The sequence below is a fragment of the Limanda limanda genome, chromosome 10, assembly GCF_963576545.1.
Source record: "Limanda limanda chromosome 10, fLimLim1.1, whole genome shotgun sequence".
In the NCBI taxonomy this organism is placed as follows: Eukaryota; Metazoa; Chordata; class Actinopteri; order Pleuronectiformes; family Pleuronectidae; genus Limanda; species Limanda limanda.
This window is the reverse complement of record NC_083645.1, coordinates 7,065,678-7,088,487: the sequence shown is the minus strand read 5'-3', so window position 1 is coordinate 7,088,487 and position 22,810 is coordinate 7,065,678. Positions and strand designations below refer to the sequence as shown.

Below are 22,810 nucleotides of genomic sequence, written 5' to 3'. Positions count from 1 at the left end.
TACTATGGGAACAAGAGCTGGTTGGAGTTTCACAAAAGCCCATAACTAGTGAGAGAAGAACCAGGCGGCTGAAGTGAGTGCTTGTTCTGTGGAGCTTTTATCTGCCTGGACTGTGCTTGACCAGGTCCTGTGATCCTCACTCCAGCCACACACACCTTCAGGTGAAGGTTAACCCGATTCAATTATACAGAGAGGCTCTGACAGACGAGAGCTTCTACTTAAACAAACCATGGATCCAGGTCAAATAGGATACAGGAAGAGTCGCTTCATAGCTAATGGATAAACTAAAGACACCCTGATAAACATACTGGTAGATGTACTAAAATGTTAGTGTCACAGCCCTAAACCACAGAGACATCTAGAATAAAGGGCAGGGCGACGTATTAAGCCACAGCAGTTGAAATGTGTTCGTACCAAAAACTTGGTCAAATTCCTAAATATATATTTTTAAGACTTATTAATTTCTGAAATAAAATTTCTTATGTGACACATTTGACACCTTTGACCCTTTTTGTTTAAAAACAGGGTTTTCCTGAAAAAGACATTCTTTATCAACTGTTTTGTATTGTACTTATTAGTTACCATCTACCATCTACCAGTATCAGGTATCATATTTATAAATAGATTAAATATAAAAGATGTTCAAACAATAACACAAAATATGAATACTTAGACAAAGGCAAATAAATAAATTATTAAATAATCCAGAATTGTGAATCCAGATTACAACCAAAAATATTTGTCTTGGTTGATTTGTCAACACCTGTGGTTACTGGTGGTAAACGGAAAATTATTTTCCAAAGTTTGTCCACGATGTGCTTGGTTTCCTGTAAACGCCTGTGCACGTGGACGTCATTTGAAACCATTGCAGGTGTGACAAACTCCACCTCACACAATGCAAACTAATACATAAAAAGATCAATTGATGGTTAACCGATCAAACACTGAATTGGATAAGGATTTCATCTGTTAACCTCACTCTTCCGAAGCCATTTGGTATCCCTGTGATTAAGTTAAGTCCCCAAAGGTTTTAGAGGATCTGCCACTAAACACTGAAGATGGACTGAAAAGGAAGCTGATGACTGACTTCAGCCTCCATTAATTCAGCTCTAGTGGCTGAACCTGAGCCTCTTTCCTCCACCAGTAGGGTTCTTATCTAAAAGATTGGACCGGTACTTTCACACCTGGATCGATTGCAGCCAGAGACTTTAATTGTAGGCTCTGTCACGGGAGCGTTTCTAGGCCACTGCTGCAGGAGCTGAGCCTCTGTTGAGCTGCTTTCTTACTTTAATCACATCCGCCTCTCGCACATCTTTTTAAATGATCCTGGCATCGTAAAAACACTTTTTCCTCTTTCTTAACTCTCTGGTTCTTTCTCCTCTTCAGGGACACGGGAATCTGTAACATCCATTGTTCCTATAGGAATATAAGCTCCTTTCACTGATATATTATTCTCTCCCAAAACAGAAATAAACATTTTAAAGAATGCATTTTGTATTCTGTGATCCACAGTTGAAATTCCTGGCTACTGCGCAAACTGCAGGTGAAATCCAGCCTAATCAATCCACCCAGTCTGTGCTGTTACATTACCGTGGTCACTTGAAGAATGCCAGTGGGGATTGAAGCAGTGTCCTGAGTCTCATCTCACTTGTTATCCCAGTTCTTGCTGGTAGGCCCATTTCTTTTCTTGTTTTTCCCCCCTCTTTTATGTAGTCCCTGTTCCATGTCTACAGCAGACGAGCCTCTATGCGGAGCCAGTGCAGTCCCTGCCTGATGTGTCGGACCAGCTCAGTCATGCTGCTCTGCTGACTCAGTGGCTCCATGACCGTGTCCAGCTCCTGGAAGAAATCTACAGGAGGGAGAGGGAGAGACACAGTTTACTGAGGATGACTGTGAGGAAGGACTCCCTGTGGCACTGTGGGAATCAAGACAAGAGTCACTGTCGAACCTGGTTTATTGAACTTTACATAACATGTCTGCCTTTATGCTGAGTAGTAATCTAATGCATGATAGAAATTAAAATAACTGTCTTGCTATTCAATCTAACTCCCATTTTTCTTTGAAGTGATAATATTTTACAATGTAGGCGACATCATGTGTCTGAGGTCCTACCTTGGCTACCAGTGGCCAGTCTGTCAGCCGTCTCCCAGTGTTCATAGCTCCGCAGGATGTTGTTGGTGATGTTAACATGACTGGCAGCCATTTGGTGAATCCGTTGGGGAATAGCCACACTGCCCAGTGAACTTGGGGCACTTCCAGATCCTCCCCCTCCGCTGCTGGCTGGGGACGAGCTGAGTGAGAGTGGAGACGGAGTCCCATTGACCCTGGAACGCACACAGAGGCAGTGAGGTCTCGTAACATCTCTGGAATTTAACCGACTTCATGATATAGAAGGAAGAATGTGTGTTTTGTTAGTCAGGTGCTTCGGTGCAAAGTTTCCAAATAGACTTAAGCATCAAATATGCGTCTGCTGAAAACAGCATCTGAGCTCTGCTGCACTTGTTTGCTTTAAAGCACAAAACAGTAAACACAGTCTTTTCATTAATACATACAGAAGTGTAAGTGGATCAGGGGAAGAGAGCACTGGCTACAATATATAACTGGATCCTCTTCAGTCAATTACAACATGGAAAGTACAATATGTTACAGAAAGAGACAAGGGATGACAAACACTTTGTTGGCAAAGCATTGGAACAATTTTTTGAAGCAACAACAACTTGTCAGTTGATTGTGGTTTGTGTTCAGTTAGTTTATCAGAGCACAATGTGACTAAACCAGAACAGAGAACTTGAGGGTCTTTATAACCAATAAGGATGATAAAACACTTATTAAAGCTGAGGGGAACTTCAGAGTAATTCCAAAGCCCGACCGATATTGATGCTCGGGGGCCACTGGCGATACAAACATTAGGGAGTAGAAGATTTCCATTAGTGAGACTAAATCGACTGACATATATATTATATAAAGAATTTGGCCATGATTCCTAAGATGATTTTATCAAACTGTCGGGGCATTGAAATTTAATTGAGGCTTGATATTTTACAGTTTAACCATTTATTATGAATAACTATAAATAAAAATAAAGCCCAATTAAAATAAAATATATAGAATAAATTTCAGACGTGTAAACATATTCGACATAGTTTTTGAATTGTTTATTTTGTAAAATAAGTTTCCATATTGGGACATACATTATGAACAGAAATAAAAAAAGATATCAATGTGTCTGTGAGAGGTTCATATCAGCTGATTTTTATTGGCCAAGCGATAAATAGTCGGTCTCCAAATAATTTGTGACCTATAGTCATTCAACACATTGTCAATAGTAATGTACAGTGTACAGAGTTGTGCAGTGTATTAGTGTATCATAACTAAATTAACAACCACACTGTGTTCCCATGTAAATGCTGCACATTAATAATGGTGGACATAAGGCAGACACAATAACAGTCTGGGACTTTGCAGAGAACCGTGACAAATGCAACAGCAGAGTTATCATTTATGTCCTTAAGGCAATACAAAGTGCTGGATGTGAGCGGGGGTGCAGCAGCTCTGATCTTCACTGTGCAGCATCACCAGGCCGAACCCTACAAACTGCTCCTGCTGCCCCCATCCTGCCCTGCACAGCTGGGTGTGTTGCTCTGCCAGTGATGCAACGTCTATGATGTGGCCTTGACCCTCACTGACCTGACGACTTGTGCCTGGTTCTGAGCTGCACACACACAACCACACAACCACAAACACACAGGCTCTCACTCACTCACACACAACCACACAGACACACTCCGAGCTCCAGTCCCGCTGTTGTGCAGTGTCAGAGCTGTCCAAACTCATTAGCCTCACATCCACAGCTCCTTCATGCCTCTCCTCCTCCATCTATCATCACTCCCTTCGTCACTCCATCTCACCCAGCACTCAGCAGCCCCTCCAGTCTTCTCCTCCTCACATCTACAACAAATCAATCCCTCTATTTGCTTCCTGAGGGGTTTGTTTGAGCAAGTGGCTGTCAGGGGTGGCATGGTATTTTGCAAGCAGAGCTTGGGTGAATTATAAGTTCTCAATTATCTACAGTACATGGATGAAGGGGGGATGTATCATTTGTGTGTGTGTGTGTGTGCGTGCGTGTGTACTCACTTTCCATTGGTCCTCCACGGAGAAGGAGCTTGGTGGGAACTCTTGGCTGAATTCTGGGTAACAAAAACACAGATTAAGCAAATTATGTGTTTCATGACCTGAAGAAAGACAATAACATGCACAGTAACCCTAGAAATCGAAATTCACATTTAAAAAGTAAGAGAAAAAGATGGATATCACGTTGTCTTCACTCGCTAGCATAAACAAATGGGATAACAGCTATATGTCCACAGCTAAGTTTAGTTTTATTTTGTTATATCTTATATATTTGTTTAATCTGTCTCGGGTCCTTTTCTTGCAAACCATGACAGTCAACATTTCGATTTCAGATTTACTAAGTAGGAAATTAAGGCACCAAAGCTCAATTAACTCTCTTGGAACTAATTAATACCTTAGCTTTTATTAATCATCCAATAAGTTACAATTTTAAATCACAATGTGACAAATATCTCTTTTTGTGCTTATGTGGCTCAAATGCTTCATTTCATCAATAACATGACTATTATAGACACAAGCATCAGCTATGATGTGTAGAATATTAATGCTAATGTGCCATTAGTCGTAGTGCAAAAGGTTATGATGTTATTTAGTGATGAGCGTGTGGAATCCACTTTAATGTGTCATGTGGATGTGTATATTAGAAAACTGGTTGGACTGTTTTTGTGCCTTTTCCGCCTAGACTCATTTCAGTAATTTCTTTTCTTTCTGTCAACACATGCCGTATGTACACAGGCTGCGTACACATACACAGCTAAACCCCCAGTCAGCCGCTTCCCAGAAATCCAATCCCATCAATGCAAATGCGGCACTGTGATAATGACATCCTCAGTAATTAATTTAACTAAACACAATTAATCAAAACAAGCACATTAAACCCTAACAATCCACTGCGATGATTGATGGAGCTAATTAATACATTAATATCAAAGAGAAAGAATGGATTTTAATAACATCATGCAAAATTAATGCACAGGCACCATGAAAATGAATATGAAATGTATTTGAGTGCTGTAATTGGCTTTGCATGTTTCTAAACCACAGAGGGAGAAAAGGAGAGAGAGGATGTTAATAAAGACCATGTCCAAGTGTGTGTGTGTGTGTGTGTGTGTGTGTATAATCAATGTGTGTGTTACCTTGAAGTACTCCATGAGCGACCGCGAGTACTTGACAGCGTGGTCTTTCTTCAGATGGAACATCCTCAGATACAGCAGAGACAGACAGCGGTTACTATGGAAACAAAACCATTAGAAGGCAGATGAATCCTCTGAACAAATTCCCTTTAAAGCTCTGTCTTCAATATTATTTTCATGTCCTCCACACAGAATACACCTGGACTTCAAACATGCCCCACAAGTCCTCGTTGAGTTAAGTAGAAAAATGTTAAAATTTGAATGACCATCAGGCTAAATGCAAATAAGAAATCCCACCAACTTGCTTAAGAACTGTAATCTCATGAATTAACACAGAGTACAGAGGTAAAACAATTCCCTAAAATGCCTTTTGGTTCACTGTGAGTAAGAAAAAAGAGAAGACACAGGTTTAATGGTTTCATCAGACTGATGGGGGTATTGTATTGATTATATAATGCATATTCACATATATCAGAACCACTTGAACAGATTTTTACGTTGCATGAAATGGTAATATAAGATATTTTGTCACATTCACCAATTTCCTATTTTGTTTATTTTTAAACCTCTGCACAGGTGACTGCCAGTGACAGGAGGCATGTTTTAGGGTTGCTCGTCTCATTCTGGTGAACACAATATCTGAAGAACACCTTGAGAAAATGTCTTCGAATTTGGCAGATACATTCAGTTTCATTGCAAGATGATGGCCAAAGGTCAAGGGGTTAAGTGGCTGTGACCTCGCAGAGCACATTTTATGCCTTGTGGACATGATATCTCAGGAGCCCCTGGGGGGAATTTCTTCAAATTTGCCATAAAGGTTCAGTTATTCTCTATGCTGATAGGTAAGCTTATGATTCCATGACTGTCACTACCCACTAGATAAGAGAGTTAAGTGAATGTGTTTACTTAATTAGGCCAAGATCAAATCAAGGAATTTAGAATTTGTCCTCTAGAATTGTATTTGATCACATTTTGAGAATCATGTAGTAGAGAACAAAGGTTTACAGCCTACATATAATATCAAATAAAGCACACTTTGATTTTAGAGCGATTACAGAAAATGAGAGGTGAGAGATAAGGTAGACAAGCAATGAAACTCCCCAGCTGGACATTACAACAACATGGTCAGCAAATAAACTCTTGTGGCTACCAGGACAATATAATGTTTTCTGCATAATTAGATCAGACAAAGATATTTGAAGACATTTAGGTATCTGGCCCTAAATTCTATGGGGTAGTGAACTCATAAACATTTCAAAGGTGACGGCCCCAAACCGTATGTTGTTTACACACACACACAGACACACACACACACTAAAGAGAATCTTACCACAAAACAGCGAGTTTCCTCTCAGCAACTGTAGCTGAATGGCTGCTGAAGTTCTTCAACCTCATGGCGTACCTGTGAGAGATGCTCATTACTCATCTGCTGACATTTGCAGTGATTCATGGGAGTCAAACATAAACATCACTTTATTTTCATCGTGATGGTGAATGCATGTATACTCAAGGTTCACTTTAATTAGAAAATCAAGGTCAAAATCATCCAAGGAGCTGCTCTTTCTGAACATAAACATGTATATGGCGGTTTGTGATTAATTTCTTTAGCTCACTGACAGCCAAATTCAACTCTGCTGAAGTGCCCTCGGGCAAGGCAAGCTACCAGACAGCTTTATGTGACTCTGTGGACTGACTCACTTCTCCTTTGGTTATTTATGAGGTATACTGTGGGGAATTCTTTGGCTCATCTGAATCCACGATGAATCTATTCTAAATACATCTCCGAGAAACTTTCTTACTTATGCCTCATCACAGCCAAATTAAAATAAAATAAAATAAAGTCATTCATTCCTAAAGAAAAATATGTATGTCCCAACTTCTCAGATGCAGATTAAGGATTTAATTAACACCAAACAATTAGAATTTTTTCAGTGAGAAATAAACTGTCTCAGTTTGACAGCCTCTTGTTACTTTAAAACACAAGTGACAATTGACATCCTACACCTTCGGAATATTTCACAGTCAAGTCTGGGTGTTAGTAAGGAAGATAGATTCCTTCCTGCCTCCTCCCACCTTTTGTTCCTTTTTCTTTAGTTAACTATTCTTACTTTTTCTTTCTTTCTATGTTCTGATTGAACATAAAGCAAATACCTGTATTTTACATTATCAATTGGGTATTCAAGAGCGCGTTCTTTCAGATCTACTCAAAACCCTTCACTTACACTCAAATATACCCTGCTTGTGCTATCATTTTCTGGGCTTGTGCTCAAACTGTCGCATACACTCACTTTTTCTCAACTTAATTTTTGTTCAACAAATCTGTCAAAATTGCCCAACCAATAGAACGTGAACATGTTGTGTTGACAAATGACATTGTCCTGAGCTCATCGTGGGTGTGTTAGCTTTATGTCTTCGAGAATCCTATACAGGCGGTTACTCTAACTGGGTTTATGCCCTCCCGTTGTCAACAGATTTATTATTACACCGGCTTCCTGTCGGTGTGTTTGAAGAAACAACTACGACACTTTCATGAAGCAGGACTCCAGCAGATCACTGGTGAACATGGAGCGGCAAAAGTAACCACAAGGGTGGGACTATTTTATCTGTCAACAGCTTATCTTGCATTCTATTGGTTGGGGAATTTTGACAAACATGATGCGCAAAAAATTCAGAGGGCAAAGGAGAAACCCAAGACCTGACGTTTCATGTGTGCACAGAAGCAGCGAGGAGAAGAGCTGAGGTGCAGGAAATCTGTCTAATCAACGACAAAAATCCGAGTGAAAGCACAAGCGCAGGATTTTGAGGGAAAGCTGTACAAAATCTGATGGTGAAATCAATGAGTCCTGGTCTCCAACTGAAAGACCATGTTCTTGAATAAAGAGAGAACAAAACCATAATCATATAACTTTAGAATAGTTAAAATAGGCAACAACCATGTCATATCCATTTGTTAATGGGCTAAATTGCTCAATAAAAATCACTTTGAAATAAATATAAAATCAGTGGAGGAGAGTTGTGGCCTCCTGTTCTCAATGACCTGCTAAGGCCTCTCCAGCTGCTTATCAAGGAGGTGAATCAGTCACACTGCAATCCAACAGTGACAAGTGATGCAGCAGAGAGGAGTGACACCTTTATCCTTTATCGATGTGTGCAGGAAAAGTCTTGTCTTATCCCCACAGGGAGGTCAGAGGTCAGAGTCACATATCAGCAGGCCTGCGGATGGGAACAATTCAGGGTCTTGCTCAAGGACACTTCAGCAGGATGGATGAGAGCAGGTAAGCGGAGCTTGAACCATAGTCCTTCAGTTAAAAGACTCTCTCCCACAACACCTCCGAGCTGTCACCCTGTCTGCATTCAGAGGTGGCAGTCATTTGTTATTCCGAGTATTTGCTCTCATTAAGTTGCACTTCACACGGTGGCAGCTCCTGTAGCAGCAGAGTTAAACTGCGCTCATCAGCAACACTGCAGGTCTGTGAGGCTTTCGACAATAAAGACAAAAATGTAATGTTATATGCTAATCCAATCGTTCCTGAATATGTCTGCTTCCTGTTTATTAGGGTTTAGTTTTAATTTAAAAACAGTTTGCTATTTACCCAGAGCACAGATGTGACCTCACACTACAGCAGAATAAAACCGAATATGATTAAAGCTAAAACTACAACAGGTCAGTAAGGTTGATGGCAACTGAGGTGTCATTTTTTCTCTTTACCAAATAAATTCTAAAACACATTCACTAAACAATATAATTCAGTTTAAACTATAGCAGAAAAGAGACTTGTTTATTTGGGTCTTTAGGAAACAAGTATAATACTCGAGTATATAACAGTAATTTGTTTCATTAACTAAATTCAAATGATCAATTTAAAGTACTAAATATACATGCTCCTCACTTTTATAACTATTTATATGTCAAGAAAAAAAGTAGACACATTTTAAAAGAGGGTGACGCAAAACCCATATTAAGCATTATGAGTACATGATGTGAAAAAAAATGAGTATTGAGTGAGTATTTGCCTACCAGTGTGGGCAGAAGATAGGTATTTTATTTTGGTTATTTATTAATCATTATCAAACTAAAATAAGGCTATGATTATAATAATTTTCTGTGATGCTTGGGAGTATTTCTGTAGGTATTTCAAGATTTGACATTTCCTGAGAAAAAAACAGAAGAGGAAAGATATTTGACCAGTTTATGTTCTATTCCTCATCCTGTAATGACAGAGAGTCAAGTTCAGTTCATGTCTAAACACATGGTAACGCTATCATAAAGGACTGCATGCCATGCATTCTTACTGGGCAGTTCAATAAGAAGTGATTAAAGCTGCTGTGGAACATTTTGTACAGCATTCAGAAACGGGTGTGCAGTATTGTTCAAAGGAGTTAGATAGACATCATGGACATCTTAAAGCAGAGTTAGTGCAGTATCACCATGTGTCATCAGCTGAAAAACCTACTGGAATTAGTTAAAAGTAAAGTAAACCCAGTGAATTTTCTTTTTTCCTATAATTTGAACCAAATTGCACGGCTCAAATCATATGAGCTATACAACTTCCAATGTGGAACATTATTAGGAAATAAAGTGTTCGCTATCTCCTTCCATTTCATTTAACTATGATACTTTTCCTGTCTGTCCATCCGTACCTGATGAGCTCCACAGTTTCTGAGTACATGGTATAAGGTGATTTAGCCTCTAGTGGATCTCGCTCCATAGCATTTCCACACTCTATGAAGGAGAGGGCACCGTCTGCGTAGTTCACTGCTTTGCCAAATTTGTCCATCTACAAAAAGAAAGAGGGGAGGGACAGATAGAGAGAGGACGTTGAAAGAGAGAGGGAGAGAAGGAGTGAGTTAGACCGAATGAGGAATATCTCATGCAGACGCACAGGCTTCTCTTTGAATAATCTGCTGCTAAAATGCAAATCCCCAGACAAATCTGAGGAAACAATGCGTAAACATAAGATAAATAACAAGCTAAATAAATCTCATTTCATTGTTCAGGGGGGATCAGATAATTCTTTTGATATTGTATAATCTTGCAGACATAATCAGTCCTTGAAAGCAGCGCTCCCTTAGAGACAAATGGTGCAATAAATAACACAAATTCCACCGTACAGTCCCTGATATGAAATAGATTTCCATTCTACGGACACTCACTGTGCACACACACACACACACGAACACACACACACACACACAAACACGCACGTAAATGATTACACAGATAATTACTGTTTAAACTTTAGACTGTGGAAGTTAACATTGTGTTTTTCTAAATCATTTGCTATCTCTGTGTATCTACCCATCTGTCTCCACTTCTCCTGTATGGTTTCGAGCAACGAGGTGTTTGTGTGCGTGTGTTCACATGTACTTGTATCTCTGTGAGGACGATCTAGACCTTACAGACAAAGGACAACACTTTTCTAAGGCTTATTTCAGGGTTAAGACTTGCTTCTAAGGTTAGGGTTAGAATGAGGTTCAGGTAAGGATAAGGATAAGGCATTTGGTTGTGATGGTTAAGGTTAGGGTAGGGGGCCGGCAAATGCATTATGCCAATGAGTGTCCTCACTGATATAGAAGTCGAAGAATGTGTCTGTCTGTGCGTGTGTGTGTGTGAGTGTGTGTGTGTGTGAGTGTGTGTGTGTGTGTGTGTGTGTGTGTGTGTGTGTGTGTGTGTGTGTGTGTGTATTACAGAAAGTCTTACCAGAGCATCAGCTTTGTGCTTCAGCCTCTTTGCCTCCTGCATGTAGTAGTCTGCACTGTGGACTCTGGAAACAGCACAGAGGGGAAAAAAAGAACATCACATATTTGCACCAACACATTGTTTAACAAAGCCCCTGCATGTTATTGATTTACATAATCACTGAGTACAAGGAGCTGGAGGTGCATTATATACGGCAGCCTATTTAGGTCCACACACCTCGGGCTCGGTGTAACCTTAGTACAACAGCAAAACACGTTGTTTCACAAATACTGCAGAAACCCTAAAGGACAAATAATCAAAAGATGCATCATCTTTCTAGGACCAGTGGTGAGGTACAGCTATTTCCACCATCCACAGGAAATGAATAGGCCGCTGTTTGCCTCTTAGTGTATATTTTTAAAACGCCAATACCCAGTGTAAACAGGGAATCAGATTATCCGTATCCAAATAAGACGAGTGGTGTTAAGGCAGATAAAGAGACACGATAAGAATGGATTAGTGGTCCTGGGTGTAAACTCCCCCCCGCCACCCAAGTTGTGCTGGGTCCAAAACATCTACAGGGTTTCTATAGGGTCTTAAAAAGTCTAATAATGAATTTAGGACCTTAAAAATATATGAAATATTACATACCGGGTCTCTAATAAGTTTAAGTATGTCTTCATTTTGTTCACGTATACTTAACGCCTCTAGCAACATTCTTTAAGATTAACACTTTTAACTGATAACCTACTTTATCTAGTAGGCTTGGCTGTACTAAATTCATGCTTGTAAAAATAATGTCAGCGCCTATTTCACAGAGCACAGAACAATATTCGTGAATGCAAAATCATACTGGTGAGAGAACTTTTCTACTCAAGCAACACACAGAGCAGCGAGCGGAGAGACACACTTGCAAGTCAGCATGTGTGCTCTGCGTGCACTGTTCCTTCTTAGCGGCAGAATCCCAGAGAATGTTTCGGGGAAATGTTGGAACTGGATAAAGAAGAGCTATATTGAGCCAGGTACTTCTATAATACCCTTGACAACATGTATCAGGGTTTTAGAGTCAACAGCAGTGGTATTTATGACCCACAAAGTTTACAATTGCTGCAAAAAAGGTGGGCAGTAAATGCCTGCTCACCTTTCTGACCCCGGATACTGTTCTGTGCACTGTATCAAAAGCCATGGCTTGGTTTTTACATGAAATAAACGCCTCTCTGCCTGTAGTTTGTGGTGTTTCGAGGATAATGGTCGAATATGTCAAAAACATAAATATTTGCAAACTTCCTCTACCCGTTTCAAAGTAAAAGCGCTCTTGTGTTTCTGGGGACTGAATCCATTTTTTTTAAAATTTGTTTTAAAAAGGATTTTATTGTGACCATGACATGCATTACACAGTCAGTCTGACCCGGGCATAATTCTCTACTCAGCTGTTCACCCGATCTTCAATTGAAAATGGGAAATGTGAGTAATTCTGGGACTTCCTTCATATCTCAAAGAGAATCTGACATAGGTCTTAAATGTTTCTCAATATGGTCTAAAAATCCTTAACTATAAATTGTTAAAACCTGAACACCCTCTCTTTTAGCTTTAAACATGACATTACATTAATTTGGTAGAAGCTTCATTCCAAAGAGACTCTCATTCAAACTGGAGCTACAGCTAAAAACCCTCTTTAAAAAAATTAAAACTAAAAGCATGTTCAGAGTGTTGGAGGTTGGAAAGGTCAGCTCCCTTCACTGGCCTGCACCAGAGCCTGAACTGGATCGAGCTTCAGGACAGGAGTGGAGTGGAAGAAGCTGCAGAGGCTGAACAGCAGAGTGCAGAGGTCTGGTGGCAGACAAGTGTGACTTGTACAGTTCAGCGGTAAATGACATGTATTGTTATTCTTTTTGACTGCGGCTGCTCGATAACTGGTGGACCATCATGCAGCTGCTGTTCGGGTTGGTTGAGGTTGACTGGATTTTGGATTGGGTCACGGCTGAGATAATTAGCAGCCACTCTATGATTCCAGTGGTGTTGCCACTTTTAGATCTGTTGAGCTTTTCACTCACTTCCCTTCCTGCATGAAACTTTAAGCGTTGACACTCACGATTGACATTGTATACCATAAAGAAATCTCCCTTTATGCCATAAAGCAATAATTCTGTCAACTTCATCCTGGTGGGCGTCAAGGTAAAATACAACGAAGAAACTGAGGTAACAGTAAAGAAACTTCTGGGAAATCCCTGTTCTGTCCCACTGGAATGTAGTAAAATGGTCCAGAGGAGAGAGAAGATATAAATAATATGTATCTTTTGATTAGAAAAACAAGACACATTCTATTAATACACAGCAGAGCAAAACGACACAGTTCCATATGAAGAGGAAACACTTGATGTGTTTTAACAAAGAAAATGAACCAATTACAGATGAATGACAAATAATTACGTATCTGCAATGTATTGAATAACAGTGATGATTAGGGTGAAAAAAAACCTTGTTGATAAATAATTTTGTCATTTTGACAGCATAGTAAGATTTATCTATCTGTGTGGATATCTGGAGAACCCTTCATCTTATCAACTTCACTTTGAATAACTGGTGGCCGGTGCCTTTTAGCCGTGGCCGCTGAGAATCATCTATGACAACAGTTCTCAAGTACTGCAGGTCACTTTCACAGTTTCCGAAAAGAAAGCTGCAACCAGCAATAATACAAATGTACATACATGTATAGGTGTGTGTGTGGTAAACAGCATGTATACATACACGTCACTGAACGACAGCTTTGGCCTGCGAGGTTCTGCAGCTTCCGTCAGTGGTTCAGACCACACCTCCGAGTCCGACTGTCCGTTGGCATGGTAACCATCTCCACAGGGCTTCTCGCTCGGGGGATCCATTTCCTGTTGTAGGCACGGCATTGGAATCTGTGGTTATTATAGTATTAATTAGTATTACAGTGTGTGGCTTTCATCAAGCAGCCGCTTTAACTCTCACTCTCGGTGATGAATTAACTTGGATGCAGAATTAGAGCAGTCGGTGTTTTGAGGAGGGGTTGGAAAAGGGAGATTTAAAACTCTTCGGAAACAAACACACCAATCACACATGTGTTGTCCTTTAAGCCTGAAGTCATTTGTGCGATTTGTAGGTAATACACTTCACTTGTATTTCACAGGGTATATATCTGAATGTCAAAACTAATCCAAACCTGCTACATTCATAAATTACTAGGTGCTGTTCTGAATTGAAGGAACTGCTGTCGGTATCTGTCCTGCTGCTTTTCACGCATCACCAACATTCAGATATTTTAGGGATTTTGACTTTAACTGCAGGTGTAAGGAAACATGATGGTGGAGATGTGTTTCGAGCTTTAGATTCTCACATTGTAACAGTGCATCATTAACTCAAGAGTTATTTCTGGAACAGTGTCGAACAGGCCAGCGACTCGAGAAGATAACACCGCCAAACCTTCTATCGCTAAACATCATTTTATATATTCTCAGGTATAAACCATAGACTGTATATATAAAGATGGACGACATGACGGCGCCAAAATGTTTTGGTTGCTCCCTGTTGGCTGTCTTCAGTATAGGTCATAACTACTGCCTCCTCCTCGTTAGTGAAAGGAACATGGATCTATCTAGAAATTCAAAGTAAATGCCAGAAATGTTCTATCCAAATGTCCAAATGTCTAAGATGGCAGCGCTCATGTCCGGCATATTTTGGCTTCATGACTGGATAGTGTGGGGAAGAGAAGGTGTGTTGCTCAGCTTTACCTACAGTCTATGAAGCTCCAGGGATAATAATCTCCCTGGTTGACATGTGCGTTAACCAGCAGTGACCAACATATTTGAATGTGGGTGAACATGTTTGCAAACAAACTGCTGAGGTTCAAAGGGAGACTCACGCTGCCATTTCTCGTATGTGACGACACCTTGCCTTCACCTCTCCTGTGCCTGTGAGATGAGGAGGAAGAGGAGGAGGTGGATGTCGTAGAGCAGGGCGGAATCCCTGAGGCGCCGACCTCCTGGCTGAGAGAGGAACTGCTGTCACAGGTTCGTTTACGTGGGGGATCGTCGGAGAGGGGCGACAGGAGGGGGGGAAGCAGCTTCTCGTTGCGCCGCCGAGACTGCTTCCTGTTCAGAGAAATTCTAAACACACAAAGGCACACACATGACAACAAAGTTATTATGTCTTCACAGCTCAATGGTATGGGAGGATGAGGAGGTAAAGCAGTTCTGCATTTCCCAATAATGGTTGATTTCCAGGTCATAAGTTAATGCACAACATGAATTTTCCCTTTTAAAGTTTGTCATGTGTTCATAAAAACTGTGTCTTTTGGAAACTTCATCAAATTAATCCTGACAACAAAAGGATATTAGATAAATGACAAATGATTATCAACAAATTATGACATTGACAGAGGACTGAAGTGACTCCACCACCCTGAGAGGAATTTTTACCTCAGAAAACTCCTTCCCAGCACAGACAGATAAATGTTTCACTAATATTATATTAAACACTCTTTTAGTATCCCCATTCATATTGTTATTACTTCAGTCGTTTGCGGTGCCACTACATTCCCTTCAACTCAAAGAAATGTGTGTGCTTCAAGGATTCTGGTGGAATCAGATTAAATTCTTTCCGTCTCCAACAATTACTGCAGTAACCTCAACAGCTCAAGTGGTTTTCAAATGCTTTGCAAAAATAGACTAAACCTATATGACCTCTACTTTCTATGTCCCTGGATCTGTGGGAGACTTTTAATAAAGAAAAACAAAACCATTGCATATCCTTTGCCAAGGCCAATAATTGATGTGTAGAAATGGCCAAACAGACCAATGTTTGTTTAATGTAATTCCTGTAAAGATTACTTTTTGGAGGCCAGATGCTCTGGAAGAATGTTGATAATGAATTTGGATATTATGTATTCTTTTACACACAATCTTCTCAAATAGTTTTCCCCTGCTTCCCCAGATCAAGTGTCAGGGTCTGGAAATCTGGTTGTTTGACTGTTGGCTTAAACTCCGGTCCCATCTTGACACCAATCTGCCAGTTTCAACCTCCAAACTGCCATGTCTCTTTATCCTACAATGCAACTCTCACTCCACCAAATCCTCCTCGACTGTTGTTGCTCATCATAAACTTAAATTGATATACTATATAACGATTCGACTGGACCTATGTTTGATATTTAGTTGACTTGTGTACTTACATTACTTACATTTTAAAACTCTGACAAAATCCCCAGTTGTACTCAAGGTAACGTCTTTCATCTTTCAGTCGTGTCAAATCTGCCTTAACTTCCTTTAGCTTCCATGAGGAAGGAAAAACAATCTGTAGCTTTATGAGTTTATATTAGTGACTCCTATGGGATCATGGTTATATATCACCGTTTGCTGCGGATTTGTCATTGCAGCTCTCCTACTAAAGACCATATTTCTTATTCATAGAATTATTACCACTACTTTCAGTATTTTTTTTATAAATGACCGATGATGGGGAATCTCTCTGTTAATGTTTCTTCCACAATTTTTGCATGTATTTTTTTAATCTTAATTAAAGCACTAATTGCTCTTTTGACAAAGACGACCTGCCATCACAATGTTTCGTCAACATGGTTGAATATACAGAAGTGCTTTCTAGCGACACATGTAAACCCTGCTTCTCTACCCTGGGATAACGTTGCCTAACCGTTGTAATTTCATCTGCAGCTGCTCGTTGATGCATTCCTTCCCAAACTGTTGAGATGCTGCCTTCCCTGCTTGAGCATCCACCATTATTGTGGCTCGTGACTCATATTGTTTGCAACACAACAGATAATATTTTTATATTTTTCCTCTGCCTGGGGAACTCTGGGGGTTTGATGCAGTGAGAAAAGTTGCTGAGCTTGCAGAACAACGCCCCAGGCCCCGACATTAGTGATAATATACAAAACCAGGGAGACAAAGACTAATTAGTTGTGTGCATGTGTGTGTGAGTGTGCGGGAGTTTGTGTGTATCCGTGTGTGGATTTGTGTCTGAACGCAGCATAATTGATGTGTGCTGGTGTGGTTGTGTGTAGTGGTTGTGTGTATGACTATGCACATTTTTTGTGCATTTTTATGTGTGTCTATCCTTAAGCAGATGTCAGTGTGTGTGTGTGTGTGTGTGTGTGTGTGTGTGTGTGTGTGTGTGTGTGTGTGTGTGTGTGTGTGTGTGTGTGTGTGTGTGTGTGTGCTCGTACAGATATCTTTGTGAGGACCATTGTGAATATAGACTTTACGGAGTGAAGACATTTTTGCTTAACTAGACTTGCTGTTAGGGTTAGGGTTAGGATGGTTAAGGTTAGGGTGAGTAGCTTGGAAATGATGCATTATGCCGATGAGTGTCCTCACTAAGACAGAAGGACACGGTTGTGTGTATGTGTGTGTTTGTGTGTGTTTGTGTGTGTGTGTGTGTGTGTCTGCAGGACAGCATGTGAGAGCTCTTCTTGTTCTTTTAAAGGGATAATAAGTTCAGGAATTATGGCACCACAGCACGAAATGACCACAGTATATCTGCCAAATCTTCCTCAGTAATACATTTACAATGACTCAACTGCTACTCTGCCAGGTGGGAAGATTTCTGGCTTCCATCCATTATCTATACCACTTATCCTTTAAGGAGCATGAGGCGGCTGGAGCTAATCCCAGCTGACACTGGGCGAGAGGCGGCTGCACCGTGAAGAGGTCACCACATACAGAGACAAACAAGCATTAATGCTCACATTTACACCTACGGGCATTTTAGAATCGCCAATTAACCTGCATGTCTTTGAGCTGTGGGAGGAAACTGGAATTCCTCGAAAAAAAACACTTGAGGACACTCTCCACACAGAATGGCCCTGGGGCTTGCACGCAGAACTCAAACCACTGCAGATATCAGGCTTTTAAAGTCCAAATTAAATTAAACTGCATTCTTTTTTTCTGCTACAGCACACTTATCCACTCTGTAAATCAAATATCCTGTTTACTTCTTTGAGAAAAAAGCATTTATTTACATTTTGTATTCATATTAAATGTTTATTCTATTGTTTTGGTCTAATGATTGCGATTGTCTTGGCATTTATCTGTAGGGAAAACGATTATTTCTCCGTCTTCTTACATAGAAAACATCTTTACAGAGAGGCAGTCAAAGTTTTGCATTAAAGAAATAACGTCAGCAGTCTACACAGAAAGAGCAGACGATCACACTGCTACACAACAAAAGAGCCTGTGTGAAGAACCCTCATTAGCCTCAGTATCTAACAAACATGACCATGCTTCTTGTCCTGCACCTGAGCTTGTTGAACAAGCCGCCAAACAAACAGTCGCTGGGGAAAAGGGCACGGCTAACAACCACCCTGTCACTGACTTGTCTGTTAGAGGGAAATGTTCAGGGAATCTTAAACAATAATCCTAAGAATCAGATTCTCATTCTTATCTTATTGTTTTTTTGGTAATTAAAAAAATAATTCATACTTATACAAAAAACTATCGTGACTAAATGCTTCAAGCCACCATATTGTCCCTTTTAAAACCAACCTCGGATAAAAACTCAATCTTTAACGTATGTATCTTATTATTTGTTGTCAAAATATAACCAAACATATAGAAGCAGCTTGACGTTAGCTGTCGGAAGACGCAGGTTAGAAATGACAGAATGAGTCGGAGCAGAATGAGCTCATCATCCCATTTACAGCTTCCATAAAAAGGCTGCTGGGTGATAAACAGACACTGTGGTGGCAGACTGAGACGTCTGCCACACAATGTCAAGAGTTCAACTCCAGGTCACCCCCCACCCGCCTTCCCCCCGGTGTATTTTCTATCACAACACAGAGATGCTATAAAAAAAATGTTTTCTCCGCCGCGGTGACGTCGAGGCTTATTTATAGCAACAGCCGGCTTAGACTGTTTTTAATAATTCACACGCAAAGCAAAAATTCCCACTGTGTCATCCTGGTGTCACAGTGCGAATTGGACTCACCTCTTTAACGGCTTCATCGGCACATTAAAAACGTCAAAGCCTCCTAAAAATACTCTGTCTCCAGTAAACTTGATTAACCACGAGGCTGTGGTATTCAGTGAGGTGAATAATGGAGAAGGAGACGATACAATGTTATGATAAACCTCCTGTGTGTGATGCGGTAACACTGATGGAGATGTTCATTTTTGTGCTTTGAGACCAAAATAAGAAGTGTATTGATACTAGTGTTGTCGTTTTTATGCTTTTATTGTGCTCTACATGTTAATTTGCAGACTCCTGTGGGTCATCATATTTTTTTTCGGCATGTCATTTTTGTAATTATGTGAAATTGTAACAATATTTCGATAGAGGCTTCAAAATAATCCTACTAGGTTTTCTGCCTCCCGCTGCACTGTATAACATGTTTTAATGTATAATTTATAACTGTGCTACATAAACATTTTGAATAAACGAGAAATGAGAGTAACATTGTACAGTGAAAAAATAATTTGGCTTTTACACTGCTGCAGATATATTTCTAAGTGGAACATTTTACCTGCATTTAAAAAAAACTCTCTGTCCACGTGAACCTTGTTTCATAAAATATCTTCGTCCAGACAAAATTAGAAACGCTCAAACAAGAATCCTGCTCCAGTAGGTGGCACTAAAGTCTATATAAATGATCCATCAGATACCAGAGAAGAACGCTGTGGTTAACCTAGCATTGCTATCCAAACGCAGAGAATCAGATATATGCCCACAGTTGTTGTTTCTGTCACATACTCATTAATCAAAGCAACAGTGGACATGCATGAAGTATACTGTGATGTCATCATAACGCTTGGTTTAACATATACACACGGATACACAGAAACCACAGTGTTAGGAAATCTGTACTTTGGAAACTTAAAAAGTGTTTGGATGCTCTGTATTGACTCCTATCTGGACTCTGCCTTGTCTTGATGTGGGGGACTGAGGGGGAGGGGGGGGGGTGGGGGGGGGCGGGCTGGAAAATGTGCCCACTGTCATTTATTCTTATTTTCTTAATTATTTTCTATTTACTGTATCCACATGCCCACATTCTGTTTTTTTCCCTTTTCTGTCATGTCTGAGCAGTTCTGTATGTTTTGTGTTGTGTAAAAAAATTTAATAAAAATATTAAAAAAAAAAAAAAAAAAAGAAGTGTTTGGATGGGAGGCTCAAATGGGCCTTGGAAAGATATGCATGTTATTATACAGTTCTGGAAAAAAATCGTATGATCTCTTCTTGTATAACAGGCAGGGTTCATACACATTTTGACCAATGGATTTCCATGACTTTTCCATGACTTTTCCATGACTTTAAACCAAATTTCCATGACCGAACATTTCGTGAAATCTCGGTGTATACGCGAAGTGACAAAATGTAGTATTCAAACTAACAATTAGAATTCCAAGGCATACAGTGTACCTTAAATTACACAAACCCAAGTATGCCTGCTTATATTTTGAGCATATTTCTTTAAAAATATATGAATTATTTAAAACTCAGCGTAAATGAACTAGGGATGGGCATTCGATTAAATTGTCTTAATCGATCGTCGGAAGAATTAACGATCGATTTTTCGATTAATCATTCATATTTTTATATTAAAATTCACTATTTATAGCCTATATTAAAATGCAGTGAAAATAGAAAAAACAGCGTGTTTCCTCATTGAGATCTTTATTACAAGATGAACAACTCTTGTGGCAGTTAAACGGGATCCGTTCAATGTTACACTTGAAAATATGCGCTGCTGTAATCTTGAGCCCCGAGAGAGAGCAGCTAGCCGCTGAGAGCTAGCTCGATCTGACGGCTCTCGACCTCTCAGTCCGGTCGTTGTAACGCCCTCACTCCCGGAACCCCTCACCCAGACCCGGGTCTGTCCGGGTTACCCTCCGCGTGGACTGATGGTCCGTGTGCGGACATGAAGCCGAACAGCAGAGGCTTAGCTCCGGGCTGCTTCCTCCAGCTGCTAACAGCCTCGCTGTGCTGCGTTCAGGGCAACTCGGATATTCCGACCTCCTGCCACATAGCGAACATGCAATAGTTTATCGATGAAAAAATGTCATCAATGAAATTCTTAATGATCAATTAATCAATAGTCAAGTAATTATGCCCATCCCTAAAACGAACGACATGAAAATAAGAATAGAACAAATTTCCATGACTTTTCCAAAACTTTTGGGAGATTATTTTTTTCCATGACTTTTCCAGGCCTGGAAAAACACATTTTAAAATTCCATGACTTTTCCAGGTTTTCCATGACCGTACGAACCCTGAACAGGATAAGGCTGAGCTCCATTCTGGACAGTGTGTGGGTTAATATTGATATAGTATCTGCCTTCATTCTTAGATCTTCTACTGTAAGTCTCCGGAGTCTGTGTTGTTGACTCTGAGGGACGTTTGGCTCCGACCTAATGACTTTGCTCTACAGCACTGTGTACTCTTGTGTTCCCTCCTGCTTAGTCCCTCGGGAAGCTGTTAATACTTACTCTGTCGAGCTGTTCTTGTGGTTGTGTATTGGAGAGATGCAGGGTGGGAGGAGCTGACAGTCTTTGTCCAGTCGCAGCTTCTTGTTGCCGTTGACTGATGACTCAGTGTGGTCAGACTGGGACCATAGACAAACAGAGAACACATGTGTTAGAGATGGAGAGAAAAGTGTGGTCAAGTAACAAGGTGGAAAAACATACAACAAAAATCTCTACACGCACCTTGTGTTTCCTTTTGTTCTTGCTGGCGTGTTTCTCTGTTGGGACCATCGTGCTCCCAGCTGCTTGTCTCCTGTGTTTACCTTCGTTCTCTCCTCTCTCTGTCCTCCCAGCCAGCCGGGGATTACTCTGCTCTTGCACAGGGGGGTTGTCCAGGACCCCCAGACCCAGGCATGCTTTCTCTCTGTCCCTCGCAGTCGTCCTTTCCCTCTCCCCAAGCCCTAATCTTTCTCTGTCCTCTCTATCCGTCTGCCTCTCTCTCTCTGTTAATCTGTCTCTGTCACCTTGCCTCTCTCTGTCCTGCAGCAATCGCTCACTTTCGTCCTCCTGTCTCTCCCCTTTAGTTACCCTCTGTCTCTCTCTCAGGCCTGGCCACTCTCTGTCCTCCTGCTTCTGTCTCTCTCTCTCTGGCACACCTGTCCTCTCCCCCTGCCTGTCCCTCCCCTCACTCCCGTCCCTTTCTGTGAGTCCCACCCGGGATCTTTCACCCAAGTCCTGGCCGCCGGGCACCCTGCTGAGCAAACTTAGCTCGATTTTCACCCATAAACTCTGGATCTCCTGGTACTCCCTAAGGGGGGAAATTGGCACCTCGTGTCCCGTGTTGGAAGGTGGTGACATGGACTCCAGGTCCTTACACTGTCCTCCTGACCCTCCAGGATCAGGAACAGAAGGACCAAAGGAACCACTTATGTTGCTAATGCTAAGAGAGTTACAGCTATTACTGCTGCCATTGTTTCCACTGCTGATGCTACTATTACTACTGCTGCTACCATTAGTGGTCACATTGCTACTGTCTTTGACTCGCAGCCCTTTCCCTCCAAATGTCCCCAGACTCCCCAAACTGGCAGCAGGGCCAAGGCATGGGAGGAGAGGCGTGTGCATGTGCGTGCTGGACAGAGTCTGCGTGTTGATGGCAGGGCGTGTTGTCTGGGGCAGAGCGGGGACTTTCATGGCTTCCTCCGACTCTGAATGGCATTCTGAGGAGGAGGAGGAGGAATCTGTTTCGATAAATTCCCGGGACTTGGGTGTGATTTTGGTGCTCGGCCCTCGGTGTTTCCTCTTATCCTGCTTTACAGACGAAAAACGGTAAAAATAATTATTTATATGAACCAACATGTAAGGAAAATGTGACAAAAATAAAATAGACATAAGCTGTGTTCTCTCAACACCATTGACTTTGCTTGCTAAAC

General features: G+C 40.9%; 1 protein-coding gene across 1 annotated transcript in view; it reads right to left on the bottom strand.

Moving 5' to 3' along the window:
• Positions 1–1,727: 1,727 nt before the first annotated feature.
• The window catches only part of aff2 (AF4/FMR2 family, member 2), a 139,946-nt gene continuing 118,863 nt past the window's right edge, over positions 1,728–22,810 (bottom strand). The window contains exons 16-26 of the mRNA XM_061079984.1: positions 21,624–22,685; positions 21,405–21,520; positions 14,831–15,074; positions 13,693–13,850; positions 10,966–11,029; positions 9,906–10,042; positions 6,595–6,666; positions 5,268–5,361; positions 4,135–4,187; positions 2,113–2,324; positions 1,728–1,849 (exon numbers count right to left, since the gene is read on the bottom strand). Coding sequence (XP_060935967.1) covers positions 1,728–1,849; positions 2,113–2,324; positions 4,135–4,187; positions 5,268–5,361; positions 6,595–6,666; positions 9,906–10,042; positions 10,966–11,029; positions 13,693–13,850; positions 14,831–15,074; positions 21,405–21,520; positions 21,624–22,685 — 2,334 coding nt within the window. The remainder of the gene's footprint in view (positions 1,850–2,112; positions 2,325–4,134; positions 4,188–5,267; positions 5,362–6,594; positions 6,667–9,905; positions 10,043–10,965; positions 11,030–13,692; positions 13,851–14,830; positions 15,075–21,404; positions 21,521–21,623; positions 22,686–22,810) is intronic.